Source organism: Crocuta crocuta, unplaced genomic scaffold (assembly GCF_008692635.1).
Source record: "Crocuta crocuta isolate KB4526 unplaced genomic scaffold, BGI_CrCroc_1.0 scaffold288, whole genome shotgun sequence".
Taxonomy (NCBI): domain Eukaryota; kingdom Metazoa; phylum Chordata; class Mammalia; order Carnivora; family Hyaenidae; genus Crocuta; species Crocuta crocuta.
The window spans coordinates 685,272-703,179 of record NW_027532607.1 but is presented as its reverse complement, the minus strand read 5'-3'; the positions used below and the strand labels follow the sequence as shown (position 1 = coordinate 703,179).

The window sequence follows — 17,908 nt, the reverse complement described above, 5'->3', positions numbered from 1 at the left end:
TAAATGAGCTAATGAGTTCTGTGTAGTCTGGGGAAACTTGTCACTTTGTTGGAGACTACCTGAAAGACTTTAGAAGGAGTTGTGAAAAGCACAGGAGATGTGTGATTGGTTATTCAGGCCCTCAGGTGGATGAAATTGCTGAAGAGACCAAGTCCTGTCCACCTGGGAATCAGGAGGCACCTACTCTTCCAGCGTGGTGGAAATGTTCAGGTTTTATAAGGTGTTCTCAGCACAGTTTCAGTAGCTTTAAGCTCATAAGTTTGGCACCTAGATGAGCACTTAGGGCTGCAAGTAAATGGATTTCATCATCGAAGAAGAAACAAGTTAATTGCTTTGAAGGCTAGAGTGTTGGGAAAAAGAGAATCTTCTAACTAATCAAATTTCTGATTAGTAGTGTCATACAGGTATCTAGAAAGCATCTTTTCAATCTTTGGGATAATGAGTGAGAGCTGGGTTTTTGTCAGACAATGAATTGTGTTTTGTTTGGCTTTTCACAGGTTCACCGAAACAGCACAATGCGCTCTGGCTGTGACGTGAACCCCTCCTGCGCACTGTGTGGCTCAGGCAGCACCATCACCGTGCCCCCAGAAATTCACTACGAAGCCCCTCTGTTGGAACGCCTTTCCCAATTGGACTCTTGTGTTCACCCGGTTCTAGCATTTCCAGATGGTAAGGAAGGCCACAGAATATAAAGTTTAAATAAGACTTAAAGGATTCAAAGTGAAAGAAAGTCATCCAAGATCCTGGTACAACCTACGTGCTATCCAGGGAATCCGTTTCACTCATCACAGTCCCTTAGAATTTTTGCAAATAGGGTGCATCACATCCACCAGACCAGAATGTGCTACTAAAAGATTGCAACTTGCCAGGAGAGAGATTTCCCCCAGCCTTGCAAGTGGCTGTGGGTGGGGCCTAGAGACAGTTGCTTCCAGCCACAGCAGCCTGGTCCATTATATTCCAGTAGATCTTTTTAAAATATATTGTCTATGTGCCTTGGTGTAAGTAGGAAGGGCAGCACTCCTCTGAGAGAATGTCTTCCTACTGGGGCTGTATGTATTACTGTGCTTCTGTGCTGGCTTTGCAGGGTGTGGTTACACAAAGAGAAGGAACCATGTTTTATCCCTACTCTGTCCTTCATCACACCCAAAGGTAGTCTGTACAAGTTTTTGAAAGGAGCGTAATTGAAATAAGAGTCTAAGGAATTAGTGTGGGATTTTAAGATTTACTTGATGGTATGAAAAAAAAAACCAAGCTTTTAGCATGAATGATTTATAAACATTTTTAAAGGGACAGATGCTAAATAATTTGAACTTTGTAGGCCACGCTTCCTATATATATATATATAGCCCGGGTTGCAACTATATAACATTGCCACTATAACACAAGCAGCGTTGACAGTATGTAAACAAATGGAGCATGGCTGTGTTGCATTAAAACTTTATTTGTAAAAAATAATCATTACTGATGCCCATCCTAGAGAAAGCCCTCTTCTATTTAACAGTTGGTCAAACATGGGTTTACTATAATTCCCTTTTCTTTATGTGTTCTTCAAATGACTGAATTCTTTCTTGGCCACCTAAATCCTGTAATTGCTCCAGGTCTTGTTCTGTACAGTCCCTTGACTATAAGGGCATGATCTAATATTCCTGCTATGATATGACTTCTAGTAAGAGTGATAATGTTTAGAAAACTTGAACCATTATGGATAGAAAGCTAGGCAGGATTTTATTTTAGGTCAGGAGTGATGGAGCAGTAAATAAACTTTAAAACATAATGAGGGGAAAACATTAACACATCTTCCTGTGTACTTCAGATTCCAGGGTCATTGGCTTTTACCTTCTCTTGCATTTGGATTATAGCTCATATACCTAAAGACTTTATTTGTATAGTTCTTAATGGTTTACAAAGCACCTCTCTCATACTAGGTTTTATTTGCTTCTCTCACTAATCCTGTAAGGTGTTAACTTCAGTTTGATAGATCAAGAAACAGGCTTAGAAAGGTTGTGCTTTATCTTTCTCAGACTAAATGGCTAATGAGTTTAGGTGGTTCTAGAATTCAGACTGGGATCGTCTGTTGCCTGTCCTTTGTTTCACTATATAACATGCTTCTTCTGAAGCAGGTTATTAAGAAAAATCAGATTTCTACCCATTTCTAGATTCTGACTGCAAACACAGCCACCAGGAAGACTTAGAAATGTTCTTGGGTTACTCTCTCAAGATTCACAGTACTGAACTGCGTGGTCTAATATTTGAATAAAGAAACCTGAAGTATAGTCTATAATTATAGTCTTGATTCTGACCAGGTCTCTTCCATACTCCCTGCACATCAGCTTATAAATAAATATGGTAATCTTTCTTTGTTAACAGTGTCACCATATACAGTTGTGAATTGTCCTTCCCATCCCCAATCACATGTTCTCAACTGCCTGATGTCTCCAGTTATTCAGCATCTCTACTTGGAGGAACCCGTTCCCTTTCAACACTTTCTTTTCCTTCTGACTGGTTCTTACCTATAGTGCTGCGCTTACACTCCCCTACTCCATCCCGCTACAAGCAACTGTAGGTAGCATTGGGGGAGAAAATAAAGAAAAATTCCTTTCTCTGGTCTTTACCATCTTCACTTTCCCGCCTGCCTTTAAATGCTTTGTCGATCTCTTTTTTCTCCCTGTCTCATACAACTCCTAACCATGACATTGAGTTTAGACAAAAGAGGCGGTCATTTAATCTCCTTGCGAGCCAGTAAAGAGGATGTGTGAACATATTTGCCTATGGATGAATTAGACTTTCTCTGGGTTGACCTGGGGGACCCTGTTACCATATCTAATATTGTTCCTGTTGGAATATTTTTTCTTTGACCCAAACAAATAGTATAGTAAGATTTTCAGGGCCACAAACATGCTCAGCTCCAAAGGGCACCATTATTCTATGAAAACACCTCCAAGATCTCCCATATATCATTGTGTAGAATAGTAAGTAACTGTGAAGACTAGCAGCCGGCATAATACTGTGTGGGTCAAACATACATGCACCAGACATGACCTCTGGGCCACCCTTTTACAGCCTGTTGTCTAGAAGCTACTTAGAGATGGCAGAATTTTCAGGTAGTTTTACTAATGTTTCTGCACCGGTTTGTTTGTAGTTAGGATGGGAACCACTTGGACCTCTTCATTTTAGACTTGTGTCTCCCATGTTGACCACACCTCAGACATTCCCATTAAGTGTGGTTAGAGATGATAGAATTTGTAGAATTCATGTCACCTCCCTTTATCAAGCCAGTTAATCCTTAGCTTGAAGTGTAGAGGATGTATAAACCTTGGAGCAAAGAATGTTGAGTTTGGTCTTCGTAAGAGCGCCACCTGCTGGCCATGATGATCTGTGCTGCTGTGAGAGAACTTCCCAAGACTGTACGAGGCTACCGCAGTTTTACCAGCAGGAGGAGGAAGGGAGTATTACAAAACAACCCTAGAAAATGTGCTTGAGAAAATGGTGGATAGTAATGAGCAAAACAGTCCAGTGAATCATGGAATGTCAGACCCTGGTGAGCGTAAAGTCAAGGTCTTTTGCTTTTGTCTGAGTAAAGCGTAACTTAAAATGATACTAGTTTCCTTCTGTTTCTTGTTTCCTGTTTTTTGTTTTGTTTTTGTTTTTATTTCTAGGAGAGCAAGAGACAGCGTGAGCAGGGGAGGGTCAGAGAGAGAGGGAGACACAGACTCTGAAATAGGCTCCAGGCTCTGAGCTGGCAGTCAGCACAGAGCCCAACGCGGGGCTCGAACCCACAAACTGCGAGATCATGACCTAAGCGAAAGTCGGACGCTTAACCGACTAAGCCACCCAGGCACCCCTCTTGTTTCCTGTTTTAACACTTCTGTTTTCCTGTTATTGACCTAGTCAAGCATCTGCACCCTCTTCTCTGATAATAGCACTTACCAGAGAAGAATTGACCATACAGGTATGGAATGTGTGAAGTCCTCTGGCCAACTGCCTTACTGTTCCCTCTTATACGAAAGCAGTTGACACACAGCAAACTTCTAGCAAAGTATAGCAGCCTCAGTCCTTCCGGCAGTTTGTTGTTATCTCTAACTGCTCATGCAGTGGGGTTGGTTATAGGGGAAAATGCTCTAGATTCTGCTTAATACTTCAACTCCGGGGCACAGGGTGGTACTCTCCCATTGTAGCAGCTCCTACTTCAGAGCATTTAAGTGAGGGAAAGGGATTTAAGTGTGGAGCGGAAGAGTCTGACATAACATGTTAAGAGCTGAGAGACTCTGGGGGCACCTGGGTGGCTCAGTTGGTTGAGCATCTAACTTCAGCTCAGACCATGATCTCATAGCTTGAGTTTGAGCCCCTCGTCAGGCTCTGTGCTGACATTTCAGAGCCTGGATCCTGTTTTGGATTCTGTGTCTGTCTGTCTGTCTCTCTTTTTCTCTCTCTCAAAAACGAATAAACATTTAAAAAAAATTTTTTTTTAAGCTGAGAGACTCTGTAGTCAGTCTAGTCTAGCAGTAACAAATAGTGTCCTCTTCTGTGCTTACTATTGTTGATAGCGGCTTTCTGGATTTAACTAATTTTTTGAGATGGATCTGAGGTCTTGGGATACAGTAGGAAAGAGTGTTCTGATGGTTTAACTTTTGTCTGCAGCAGAGGAGGGGAGAGCTAGAGCATGTGTGCTGGGATGCCACCTGCCCAGCGCCAGGCCTGCTGCCTCATCTCACAGGTGAAGCCTAACCCAGCTGGGTGGCCGGCTCTTGTTTTCGGCTTCTAACTCACTGTTGGAATTAGGACGTGAATCCAGGCCTACTTATTTCCAGTCTGTTGCTGTTTCCATTATAAATCAGGTCTCTCATTTCCCTGCCTCCTTTTATCCTGGCTTAATTTTCAGGTTTGGGAGAGCAATGACTGGGGAAAGTAAAAGGAAAAAATGAAATCACTAGGCTTTTGTTGTCCCATTATATAGACTTTGCCAATTCTTCCGTTGACACAGGGGTGTCGTGGGATATAGAGGGAGTGTTTTTCCCTTTCTGGGGCCTTTATACATTCCAGTTCGGCCCAGCTTTCAGAATGCCTCTGGACAGTGCTTTATTTCCTACACACCCTTTTCCCTAAGCATTCTGAATTAGAGCAAAAAATATTTGCCACTGATACCTTAACTCAATTCTTGATTGTTTATTAATAGGAAATCCTTTTGTTTAAACATTTGACTTTCTTTGGGAAGGTGAGGGGAATCAAACCATTTTGTGGAGGGGCGGGGATACCATGAGATCCAACGTCCCTGGCCTAGTTGGATCTCCCCAACTTTGAAGTTGCTGGGGCTGATCTATATCTTTTAACAGTTGGAATAAGTGAATTTGTTTTTAAGTGTGGAAAAGAATGATTATGCAAAAAAGTTTCAGAAGACAGCACTGTCCTCACAGACTATATCTCAGTACTTGGACATATAGCAGATATTTATTATCTTTAAAAACTTCGTAGTTTTCCTAATCTGTTTGACTGCCATTATTAGGTCCAGTGGTCTGTTTTCAGAACTGGAAAATAAGGTCTGGTGCTGAGTTTGCTTGCCCATTGAGGAAAGACATCCCTGAAACTATTTTAGTCATATATAGAACCCCGTTGAAAAATATCCTGTATTCTCCAGTTCTTTGCCAGTAACTTGAGAAATAACACATTCCACCTCAGAATTAAACGTCTCCGTTCTCTGGGCCAAAGAATAGTCTCATGGTATAGTGCCTAAGATGTGGGCTTTAGGGTTACCCAAACTTACGTTTGAATGTTGGTTAACTTACTAAACTGTGTAACCTCGAACAGTTAATTCACCTTTCTGAACCTGTTTTGTCATTTTAAAAGGAGCTTAATGGTGCTTACATAAAAATGAAATAAATATTTTAAATTAAGTGTAAGACCTGTAAATGAAAACTGCCAAACCCTGCTGAGAGAGAATTAAAGAAAACCTAAATAAATAGATATGCCATGTTCATGGCTTGAAAAGCTTGGTACTGATGGCACACAGAAGGCATTTCCTCCTAGTTGACCTATAGAGTCAGTATATTGCCACAACGAGGGGTTTTTTTTGTTTCTTTTTTGGGTTTTTGTTTGTTTGTTTTTGCAAAGCTTACCAAAAGCTACCACCTACTATTCAGGAAGAATTCGATTCCATCTTCTCTGCAACACTGGGTGTTAGAATACAGTAGATAATAGCTTTAAAGGTCTGAGAGAAAAATGGTTTTAGTCTAGAAATATTTTCTCTAAAGAAATTACTCAAAGACACGATGTTAGGAAAATAAAAAATGAAACTAAGAAAATGGAAAGGTACAAGAAATGATGAACCAAAAGATGGTAAAAATTATAGATCCATCTAACAAAAAGGTGTTTTAGATGGGGCTATTTAACTTGAAAATAAAAGACAAAAGTGACTTGCTTGTGAATAAAGGAAACGACCTTCAGCAAAGTTCAGATAAACAGATCTTCCATCTGACGGTGCTGGCCCCGCTGGGTCACCCTGCCACTCAGCAAGTACAAGAGCGGTGTGAGGGAGAACCAGGGTGACTGGCGAGCACATCTCTCCTGAGAGAGGGGCCCAGAGGCCAGGTGGCTGGACTAACCTGCAGTGTTTCGTGTTCCTTACAGACGTTCCCACGAGCCTGCACTTCCAGAGCATGCTGAAATCTCAGTGGCAGAACAAGCCTTTTGACAAAATCAAGCCTCCCAAAAAGTTTTCACTTAAGCACAGAGCGCCCATGCCAGGCAGCCTGCCAGATCCAACTCGTAAAGACAGGCACAAGTTGGTCAACTCCTTCCTAACAACAGCTAGTAAGTTTAAGGGGACCGGAGAGTCTTCCTCCGTTCTCTTTGTATTCCTTTTATATTCTCCAGTTACCGTTGTGCTGCGGCATGTGATGGGGTTGGGAGAGGCACTTGACTGATACAGATTCAGCTCACAGTCTACCTGTGTCGGATGTTCTCAGATGGACTCTGAAAACTCTTCCAGACACCGTGCAGCTCGGGACGAGACCTAGAGCGCTCGAGGGACAGCTAGCAGGGGCATGGCACCGGGTCCATGGGTGGGCAGGCCATCTTCTGTAGCTGTGTCCATTGTCTCTGCTTGAGGGCCCTGTGGGCTGCCTGGCCTATCCTGGCCATTGTGCTATTATTTGCTAGATGCTTCGGTCCCAGAGGACTCTCCTGCTGCCCTGAGTGTCTGTCATTGGCCTAGAGAGAACTCAAGAGCTCGGAACTCAAATAAGAAAAGATTGGGAGAAGATTTCACAGCTCTTTTTCTGTTCCCCTCTTCAGAGCTGTCCCATCACCAAACCCGGCCTGACAGGACCCACAGGCAGCACTTAGACGATGTGGGGGCTGTGCCTATGGTGGAGCGAGTGACAGCGCCCAAAGCAGAGCGCTTGCTCAACCCACCGCCACCTGTGCACGACCCAAACCACAGCAAAATGAGATTGCGAGACCATTCATCTGAGAGAAGTGAAGGTAGGGCCAGGCCCGGCACCTCTACCTGCATTTGCACCTGCTCAGGGCTTTCTGGGGCAGCCTGGGCATCTCTTCATTGCCCCCAGCTTTGTCCTTCACTTTCTAGGAAGGCAGAGTAGAGGGACCCTACTGCTTCTAAATGCAGGTCACTTCTTACTGCTGCAGCAACCTCTGCCCGGCCCCACACCTCCTGGCAACCAGTTTGCTTCACCTTTTTATCCTCTAGGCTTAGAATGCATTTTTGCTTTTATTGTGCATTGCTGGCATTTGTAGCTTGTGCTAGAAGTAGAGCCATTTGAGGTAGCCATGTATCTGTTTTTTTGTTGACTTCTGCAGTGTTGAAGCACCACACAGACATGAGCAGTTCGAGCTACTTGGCGGCCACCCAGCATCCACCGCACAGCCCCCTGGTGCGACAACTCTCCACCTCCTCGGACACCTCAGCGCCCACCAGCTCTAGCCCACAGGTTACGGCCAGCACGTCTGTAAGTACCTTGGGGTTGGCTGCACAGTCCCTCCGCAGCCACATCTACCAAGTGGCTCTGGAGGACAGGGTAGAGGGTGGGATTTGGGGACTCATCGTGGTGTGCCATTTTTAAGTCCGAGTAGTGGTATTTGACTTTCTATTTTCCTTGAGTTGTTTCTCGTAGTAGAAAGCTTGATGCTGAGGTCTGTGACTGTTCCAGATCTGTGGGGCTAGGTTTCAGACGGGGACTCTGCGGGACCGCAGCTCTAATCTTGTGGGTCCGAGAAGTTAACGTGAGAGGAGAAATGGAGGACAGATAACTTAGGAGTGTTGGAGGCGAATTCATTTCCTTGTTTTTACTCTTCTGGTGGGTGGCCCAGCACTGATGTTAAGGTTCCTGGAAGGGAGGGGAGAAGGCAGAGCCTCGCTTCTCAGGACCCAGAGCAGAATTACAGGTGCAGCGGGCCCACCGGCAGTACTCGCTGTGGTGACACAGCGGCAGCAGCCTTTCCAGCGCCGTGCCGGCCTGAGTGCTGCTCGCACACACACTCCAACCAGGTGCACCTGTAGCTGCTTCGTGCCCGCTGAGGGGCCCTTTACGTGGTAAATGCAATAGTAATGGTAGATAGTGGTAATACAGTGCTGCAGCCACAGTGTGCATTGTGTCAGTTCTGTGTGCTTTTTACCTGTGGCAGCTCATCCATTTCTGATAGTGCCCTTTGAAATGTAAGTGGCGTTGAGGATTCTCATTTTGTAGGCAAGGAAACTGAGGCTCTCTAAGGTTAATAAGTAAATTGAATGAGGCATAAAGTAAGGCGACTTGTGAGGCTTAAAATTGCAGTTCAAACCCAGGCAGTCTGACCACTCAGCTGGCTTTCAAGTGCAAGCCTAAGGCCCGGCCTTGCGGAGGCCCCCTGTGCAGTGCTTTGGCTCAGGCATCACGAAACTTCTAAGCCACAAAACAGGCTCCTGTTATTCTGTCTTTGCTCTTAAAAATCAGATCATCTTTTCCAAATGATCTCTTCATTCCTTCCTCCCTTCACCTCCCACACTCACAAATTTTGTCTAAATAGGTGTGTAGTATCTGGCCACAAACTCCGTTATCCTTCAGAGGGTCTCAGACAATCAGATGATTTCAAAGAGAGTCTAGCTCTGATTTTAAAGCTTGAGATCAGTGCTTGGGGAGACTCTAGTGTTTGCTCACTGGGCCAGCCCTGGTGTGTCTGGAGGATGTTAACTTAGGCATGGATCATTTGACGTTTTTTCTTCTTATTTATTGAGTACAAATTTTGTATCTGTGCTAATAACCCTTAAGGCTCTCACTGCCTAATGTTTTCAAAGAATATGTATTTGTTTTTATTAAGAAGAACAGTAGGCCAGATCTTGGAAATGAAGTAGGGAAGTGANGTGCACGCCTCAGCATCACCTCAGTGGTCAAAAACGAGGAAATTCCTGAAGGTTCTGATTTGATGGAGGAGGGGCCCCAGACCTTCAGCCCCATTTTTTCTGGCAGAGCACTCGTCATCTTGCTTCTGAGGAACCACTTTCCATCCCCATCACCTGTCTTGCACCTCTGGCTCGAAATGGGAAAGTTGTGAAGTCAGAGCAGATGAGTGCCTGGTGGAGGGGGGCATTCAAGCCTATTGAACCCTTTTTTTTTTTCATAGTACAAAGCTTGACAGTGAGACAAACTGCAAGGGGGCCATCTTTGGTCCATTCCCATCTCTGTTCCTTGAAGCTTCTAATAGGTCCAAGAAGATTCAGGAAAAACACACACCCCTTTCCACCAACTTCACATTCATTCTTGACTAAGATTTAGGGAAATCAATCTCCTGAGACTTCCTTACGGTACACTTCTTGTAGTGGGATGTGTCATTTCAGCGGAGATGGGCGGTGGCAGGGATTTGGGTACAAGGTCACTGAGCCTTAGCTGCAGAACTCAGCCAGGCAAGATCTGTAAAACTCTTAGAGCATTTTGGTTAACCAGTTACTGTAAATTTGTGAGGCGAAGACAATCTGTTCTCATTTGATAGAAAAGGAAATTGAGGTGAAAAAGACATTGTGGTAATCTGAGGTGATAGCAGTAAAATCCTGGTGCTGGAAACGCTGCCTTTTACCACATTCTCCGAATGTCCAGAAATGATGGGACGAATCAATCCTGTAGCCCTCCAGGAACGGAGCAGGAGTCTGGTTAGTTGTAGGGAACGGCCTCTTCCTCATCTCGCTCCACTAACCCCTTCCCTCCGAGCCGATCACACTTGGGCTTGGATTTGGGTTTGAGTGCAGCCTCTCAGCTGTTTCCGGCTGTGCTGTCACCGTGGCAGATGGCATGTCATCCTCCTGGTAGCCCCTGGCCCCTCTCCGCTCAGCTGCCAGTGTTTCAAGGTGGGGTGTTTGCTGTCTGGGCACAAGCAGCTGGTGGACTTTTTCCTCCATGGAAGAAACCAAGTCCTCCACCAGAGTGGGTCCTTGTTAGTCGTCCTTCTTCCTGGGCGTTCAGTCTTCTCGGCCTCCTGGAGAGGCACAGCTCCGTTCTCCAAGGGTCCGAGCTGCGGAGCCAGGTCCTCTCCCTCCTTCCCTCCATCCAGCTCCACTGAGAGCTAGAAAGCTCTCAACGCTTCCCCAAGAATAATACAGAAAGAGGGGAAACCACATGGGGCTGAGCAGACGGTGGATACAGACTTAGCTGAAGAGTTCAAATCTGCAAGGAGGAGGTGCTTTTGTGATGTCCAAGGTTAGAGGATCTGTTGAGCTGGGCCTGTCCTCTGAGGTCTTTTCAGGATAAGCGAGCTCACATTTCTAACCTGAGGAGTCTCCACTATGCCTAACTGAGCATTGCTTTTAGGAGTCACTGTGGGTCTGAGTGACAGATAAAAGGGGGAAACAGAAATGACGACTTTAAAGGAAAGCGGTAAAGGTGTATACGGAGGGGTCAGAACCTCACCATTAGGCCCAAGACCCCAGGACGTCCACCCTGTAAAATTCAGTTGAAGTCTGGGGCGCCTGGTTGGCTTAGTCAGTTAAGTGTCCAACTTTCGCTTAGGTCATGATCCCACGGTTCGTGGGTTCGAGCCCCGCGTTGGGCTCTGTGCTGACAGCTAGCTCAGAGCCTGGAGCCTGTTTCCAATTCTGTGTCTCCCTCTCTCTCGGACCCTCCCCTGTTCACGCCGTCTCTCTGTCTCCTAGAAATAAATAAAACATTAAAAAATTATTAAAATAAAATAAAATTCGGTTGAAGTCTTTTTCCACCTGAGCCCATAAAGGAAGCGGGTGACCAGAGAGACTTGTGAGCTGGAGGTGGTCCTCAGGGCCACCTCGTGTTTCTCCTGAGGATTTTGTAGTGGGAGACCTCCTCCTCGGTGCGGACGGCAGCTGCCACAGGGCCAGCCCCCACCCGAGGACCAGGTGCCTGGGCGTTGGTGATCCAGCATTTCAAGTCCTAGGTGTATGATTTGCTGTTGGCAAATTTGTGCCTCCCTTTTAAACTCACCTTTGTCTTACAGCAGCCAGTGAGGAGGAGAAGGGGAGAGAGCTCATTCGACATTAACAACATTGTCATCCCGATGTCTGTTGCTGCAACAACTCGTGTAGAGAAACTACAATACAAGGAAATCCTCACTCCCAGGTAGAGGCCCTCTCCCTCTTGTTCTGTTCTTGCCGTTTTCCCTCCTTGTCAGAGTTTAGGGTTCTAGCCTTAGGTTTTGGCTTCTCCTTGAGAGACCATCTTAGAGGAGGGAAATTATTTCTATATGCAGTTCTCTAATTCTATTATATGAGCACCAACCAGGCCACAGGCCACAGAGTGGCTGAAGCCATGTTTGTTTGACAATACAGAGTCTGTTGTCAGCATCAGAGCAGGATTTCACAGGAGTCTTTATTTCTAGCCTTTGTTGACAGTGCAGGAAATTGGGCGGCCCCGTACAGGCACTCTCCTAGGGTGGCAGTCAGCTGGGACAGAATAGCAGTGGTCCCCTTTAAACCGTCCCTTTGCTTGAGTTTGTCACAGGCCCAGCCTGTGTCCTCTTGGGGCATCGGAGTGTGGAACCTCTCTCCAAGGCTTCTGGGGCTACGAGGGCCGAGCCATGGAGGGCAGGGTCCTTCCCAGGCCCCCAGCTCTCATCCTTGCACAGATGCGCTAACTCCGCCCCGGTTGCCTGACCCTCTCACAATCGTCCCTTCTTGATTTTGCAGCTGGCGGGAGGTTGATCTCCGGTCTCTGAAGGGGAGTCCTGACGAGGAGAATGAGGAGGTAACAGCACGGCCATTCTCTGTTAGAAGGACGCGCACACACACGGGTGCACACACCCCAAGGGCCTCAAGACCTGTGGGTGTCAAGCGCAAGCTCATTGTATTCCTTCCCAGAACGGGGAAGAGCCTAGTAAACGCTGGGGCTGGTTCTAGAATTCATCTACCCGTACTTAACCTCTGCTTCCTGGAGGGGAGAGGGGATCAGTGAAGCCATTCTCTTGCAGGTGGAGGATCTGTCCGACGCAGCCTTCGCCGCCCTACATGCCAAGTGTGAGGAGATGGAGAGGGCTCGGTGGCTGTGGACCACGAGTGTGCCACCCCAGCGGCGGGGCAGCAGGTGACGGGGCAGGCGCAGGTCGCCAGGCCTGTGAAGGGCGGGTGGGCAAGGCAGTGGGCGCAGTGGCCCTGAGCACAGAAGTTCCTGGTGTTCAGGAGGAACTGACGAGGGCATGAGCAGTCACATGGCTGGGTCCTTGCTGAGTGCTGGATGGCTGTCCGATTGTGGCAAACTTTTGTGCGCTCCTGGTGCCAGCTTTCTGCCATTTGGAAGCCTCACCCTGGGTAACCTTCCGTTGGACAGTGGGACAGAGTGTGGTGGTCCTGCGTGAAAGAATTGACCCACCTTGTCTGCACTTATTATTAACAGTGGCAGAAGCCCTCAGGATTCTCCAGTAGAAAGATGGAGGCCTCTTGTTTTTGCTTTTTTTCCTTGACTACAGTTTTCAAAGTCTAGACTGATTTCCCTTCCCTGGGAATTCACTGGGCACTGGACCAGAGATTAGCCCCTGGCATTGTTCAGCCATGGCCTTCTCTTGGGACGATGGGCGCACAGGGCTCTTATGACTGTCCTACTGTGTGGCGCCCGCCCCCTTCCTGATGGTGGGAAGAAACGAGAGGGCGTGCGGTTTCTGGGAAAGAACTGTTGGTGTCCGTCTACCTTGGCTCCTCTGGTTGGGATGCTCTTTTCACACCTCCTCCCCAACCCCCCAAAATAAACAGACAAGTCATCCCTTATCACCCAGGCACTGATATTTGCACTCGTTGGTGTACAGGTCTTACAGATCATCAGATGGCCGGACGACCCCTCAGCTGGGCAATGCCAACCCTTCCACCCCCCAGCCCGCCTCCCCTGATGTCAGTAGCAGTCACTCTTTGTCGGAGTTCTCCCACGGTCAGTCCCCGAGGAGCCCCATTAGCCCGGAACTGCACTCGGCGCCCCTTACCCCTGTGGCCAGGGACGCTCTACGACACCTGACCAGTGAAGACACTCGCTGTTCCACACCAGAGCTGGCGCTGGATGAACAGGTGAGGGACACGACCTTTGCATGGGGTCAGCAGGGTGGCCAGGTAGATGGTGGGCAGGGACAGCACCTGCTGAAGATGGGTCTGCGTCTTAGGACTCCCTTCCCCATTTTAAGAGAGACAAGGGGCTGCACTTGTAATTGACCTTCTAAAGGTGGCACCTTCAGGTGGCACTGGTGCTCACTCTCTAAGGGGTCTTCCTGGACCTCTCCAGGAAGTCTAGAGACTCGTCGCAGACTCCAGTCCACGCGTCTCAGGCCAGGGCCTCGGGGCAGGACGTAGTCTGGGACTGGCTCCTCACTGTGGCCGTTTGTCTCCCCACAGTCCGTCCAGCCGTGGGAACGGCGAACCTTCCCCCTGGCATATAGTCCCCAGGCCGAGTGTGAGGACCCGCTGGACGCGCAGGAACGGGCAGCCCGCTGTACTCGGCGCACCTCAGGCAGCAAGACTGGCCGAGAGGCAGAGGTGGCCCCCACCTCGCCCCCCGTTGTCCCCCTCAAGAGTCGGCATTTGGCGACAACAGTCACAGCTCAGCGTCCAACTCACAGATGAGCGGGATAGGAGAATCTAAACAGACTCACTAACTATTGGCATTAAAGCTTCAGAAATCTCTGCGTTTGATATTCAAACATCATATGCCGGAAATTTTCACAGTTTTTAGTGAATTTAAGGAATTTAGATTCTACTTTGGTATTTCTGTTTTGTTTTGATTTTTGTTTTGTTTTGGTTTTGGTTTCCATGTTTTGTCGTCACACACCTGAGCACTTCCTCCAGTTGGCAAACAGAAGTTCAGGATATGAGCCTGCCGGCCTGGTCCTGGCACATCTCCGCACTGTTGAATCNCCGCACCTGTGGATAGGGTGGAACAGCCAGGTGGGCAGAGGAATGGAAGGCTCCAGCCCAGCGTTGCCGCCGGAGGTCAGGGTGGGGGAGAGCAGTGCACTCTGGGTTCTCACCCTTTCTTCCCATCGGCAGATCGGCCCCACTCCGGCCCTCCTGGCTGGGTCCCCCTTGGCCGTCTGTGCCGGAGCACCCCCACGCCCACCAGAGCCTCTTGGTCATGACCGCCACCTGTTCTGAGCTCTCGGGCGACAGAACGGCTTCCCTTTGTCCTCCAGGCCTGGAAGGCCTAGTCCGGGTGTCCTCTGCACTTGGTCCTCTGTTGTGACTCCTTCACTGAGTATCCTGGCTGCGGCTGCTCAGGTCCCCGCCCTGTCCCTCGTGCGCCCTCATCTCCCCGACACCACCCACACCCCCACGCACACCAGTCCTTCCGCTCGGACGTTCTCACCGCCTGTGTCCTCGTCTGCAAAGGTGGGGTCAGGGCTGCTGAACTTCCATTCCCACCCCTTTGCACACTGGGGCTCAGGGACACGAGCAGTCGTCTCCCCTGTAGAATTCTGTTGTCGAGGATTCATTTAGTCCCGTTTCCCTCACGCGCACTTCCCGGTGTCCGGCCTCTCCTCCCCTTCGCCCCCTTGCCTGTGGAACGTTGTCTGGTCCTCGCTGCGGTCCCCACCGCGCCCTTGTCACCCCCCCTGGTCAGCCTCGTGCCTGTCTCCAGTATGATCACGTCACCAAAAGGGGGGCAATAAGAACTTCGTTATTTTTATTTTTATTTTTTTGTTGCCATTTTGTAATCGTATAAAAATAGTAGACAAACTGCTTAATGGTTGGGGTTTTTTCACAATTTTCAACATTAGTGATTTTTTTTTGATTCTGTTTGCAAGTTAAAGGATTTGTCATTGTTTCTTTAAAACAATAATGCACCATATCCCTATGCATAAAGTGCTTCTTCTATTTATAAGGTTGAAAATTCTGAATAACCCTTTTAGCATTGTTAAAAAAAAAAAACAAAAACAAAAATGGAAAAAAAAAAACCTTGTATTTTGTAAATATTTTCTTTTCCTGCTTTGAGCTGTGTATTGGCAGCGAAACATGTAGCTGTCTTTGTTCTATAGAAATGCTTTTCTTCAGAGAAGCTGATCTTTGTTAATGTCTTGATTCTGTTCGCAAAGCACAGACTAGTGCTTAAAAAAAAAAAAAGGAAGGAAAAATTGAAAAAAATAATAAAAAAAAAAAGTTACAGAATGTTGTGTTGCCGGGCCTTTTTGACCTCAGACTGGGTTCTCGCAAGGGTGGCAGCTTCAGCCCCCGCCCCGCTGGAGCAGTTCTCTGGGTCCCTGCACTGGCTCTGTCCTTGGGTCCCCGGCAGGAGCACCTGATGGTCACCAGGGAGAGGATGGAGTCGGGGTGGAGGGGCAGTAAGGGGTGCCCGGAGGATGGGGGCCCCTGTGGAGGTCATCTTTTTGTTGGGTGCAAGCGATTGGTCATTACCTCTTGGCGTTCCTTCTTTCGTGAGGCCCGCGGTGTGACGTTTCACGACTGTCCTGAGGGACATTTCCACCTGTCCCCGCTTTTGCTGGGGGTTGGGGCCTGTGAGAATGTACATACTTCACAGCGTCGTGCTTCTGGGGAGACTTCGGGCTGGATTTTCCTTGTACGAGACGGAGACTCCTTTACACAGCAGTCATTCGGCGACGACCACCAAGTGCCGAGGTAGCATTTCTCTGTGGCCGCCCTGGTGCTGCGTCTGTGGCTGCAGTTAACACCCGCTCCCCTTACGCCTGTGCCCGCGGTGGCTAGAGCCACTAGAGCGAGCACACGGGGAAAGCGGAGAAAACCCGCACTCTGGACTTCTGCATGGAAATGGAAGGGTTCCTTGTTAGGACCTCCACCTAATTGCTAAAGGGCAGGAATTAACATGGCTCCGGCTTGGTATGTGTTTTCTCTGCGGCACTGCGGGGGGCTGCCCCCCATTCCTGCCTCCCCGGAGCGGACCTCTTCCCCCATCGAATAAGGACCCAGAGGAGAGAGGAACGTGGCTCCGAAGCCCCGACGGAATCTAAGCCTCGGCCGGCCTCGTGCTCTGCTCCAGCCCCGGGCTTCTGGGACCAACTGTGCCTCCCGCAGCCCTGGCCCGTGTGAATATGCTGGTGTGGGGCTTCCTCGAGGGCAGCCTGTGAGCTCAACCACAAGGCCGATAGGCCTTTCTTTGCGTTGGACCGGGATGGCTCCCCGGCACCAGAATCAGAATCAAGTGAAAATGAACCAGTCTTGAGAACTCTTCCCGCACCTTTGGGGCCCCAGAGAGAGCCAGGAAATCCTGACGTCCAGGTTTTGGCAACACTGTCATTTTCCTGTTGGGAGCTAAGTTCTCTTAAGGCTGGAAAAAGGCACACATCATACAACCAGACTCGTTTTCTCGTCCTCTGAATCCATGCACGGAGACCTTGTGTAAGCAGTAATAACTTTATTTCCAAATTCACTTTTACAGCAACAATCAGTGTAAATCATTTGTTAAAACACACAATACACCATATGGACGTTCACAGACAGGAAGCTAAGCTAAGATGGTTTCGTGTCCCTCCCCCCACCCTCAAAATTACCGAAGAAATCATGGGACTTGCAAGTGCCAGAAACTGTCCTGCCCAACGCTGCAAATTCACGGGCCGAGTCCATTCGGAGGGGAGACTCTGGGCCAGCGCCCAGGGTAACCCTGTTCAAAGCTGAAGTGAAACCAGAAGTCTGGAAGCCACAGTTCTGCAGGTGGGACAAGCTGGCCGCCTCCACCTCCACCCTCCTCCCCATCCGTTGGCTTGACTTGGGGACAAAGATAAAAGAGGGAGAAGGAAGAAGGACGAGCTCTTGGCAGCTGCCACGACGGGCTGCGTGTCCGCAGCAGGTGGGAAAGGGGCTCCGAGGCGCCCGCGGCTTAGATGGAAGGAAGGATGCCGGGGTCTGCGGTAGGCGGGGCTGTGGGCCTGGGGACCCCGTGAGAGGGCAGCTCTGTCCCCACACTCCTTCCCCAAGCCTTGCTGCCTGCACCTGGCAGGGAAGGAGAAGCTGGCGGGACCCCAGGGACCTCGAGCCAGCGTGGGTGATGTGAAGAAAAGGGTTACGGGTGGCCTGGCGCTGCCCTCCAAGGCTTCCCTCTGCCCGCACAACTATCTTACAGCTTCCTCCCCCCTCCCCCCACGAGCACAGCAAGCAACCGCACAGGATACAGTCCCCGCGCTGAAGTCCATTCAAATAGAACTACGGATAAGTGAGTGGAGAGCTTGAAGGGACCAGGCGCCCGGCACAGNCGTCAGAGGAAGGCTCTCAGAATAAGGTTTGGGAGAGCAGGGCACAGAAAGAGTTGCGGCTGTTGTCCGGGGCCGCATCTCTAAAGAGCCAGCGCCTCTGAACCACATCTCCCTTCTCTTCCTCAGAATCCTTCTAAGAACAGCTGGGGCCCAAAGAAGTAGAGCCTCACAGCGGTTAGTTCTGGGCCCAGATGATTCGATTCCTTGCACGGAAAGCTCTGGCTGCAAGAGAAGCCGCCAGCCCTGGAGAGGAGGCCCCGGACGCGCA

At 48.8% G+C, this 17,908-nt stretch overlaps 1 protein-coding gene across 3 annotated transcripts in view; it reads left to right on the top strand.

Moving 5' to 3' along the window:
• Nucleotides 1–14,126, top strand: part of KANSL1 (KAT8 regulatory NSL complex subunit 1) — a 174,694-nt gene extending 160,568 nt beyond the window's left edge. For 2 of the 3 annotated variants that reach the window (XM_077780285.1, XM_077780284.1), the window contains 9 exons: nt 498–669; nt 6,622–6,804; nt 7,288–7,476; nt 7,813–7,961; nt 11,446–11,567; nt 12,134–12,191; nt 12,415–12,527; nt 13,243–13,495; nt 13,817–14,126. In XM_077780285.1, the coding sequence (XP_077636411.1) occupies nt 498–669; nt 6,622–6,804; nt 7,288–7,476; nt 7,813–7,961; nt 11,446–11,567; nt 12,134–12,191; nt 12,415–12,527; nt 13,243–13,495; nt 13,817–14,044 (1,467 nt within the window). In that variant the 3' untranslated portion in view covers nt 14,045–14,126. The remainder of the gene's footprint in view (nt 1–497; nt 670–6,621; nt 6,805–7,287; nt 7,477–7,812; nt 7,962–11,445; nt 11,568–12,133; nt 12,192–12,414; nt 12,528–13,242; nt 13,496–13,816) is intronic. The other variant, XM_077780286.1, reaches the window with a different exon arrangement.
• Nucleotides 14,127–17,908: the final 3,782 nt, after the last annotated feature.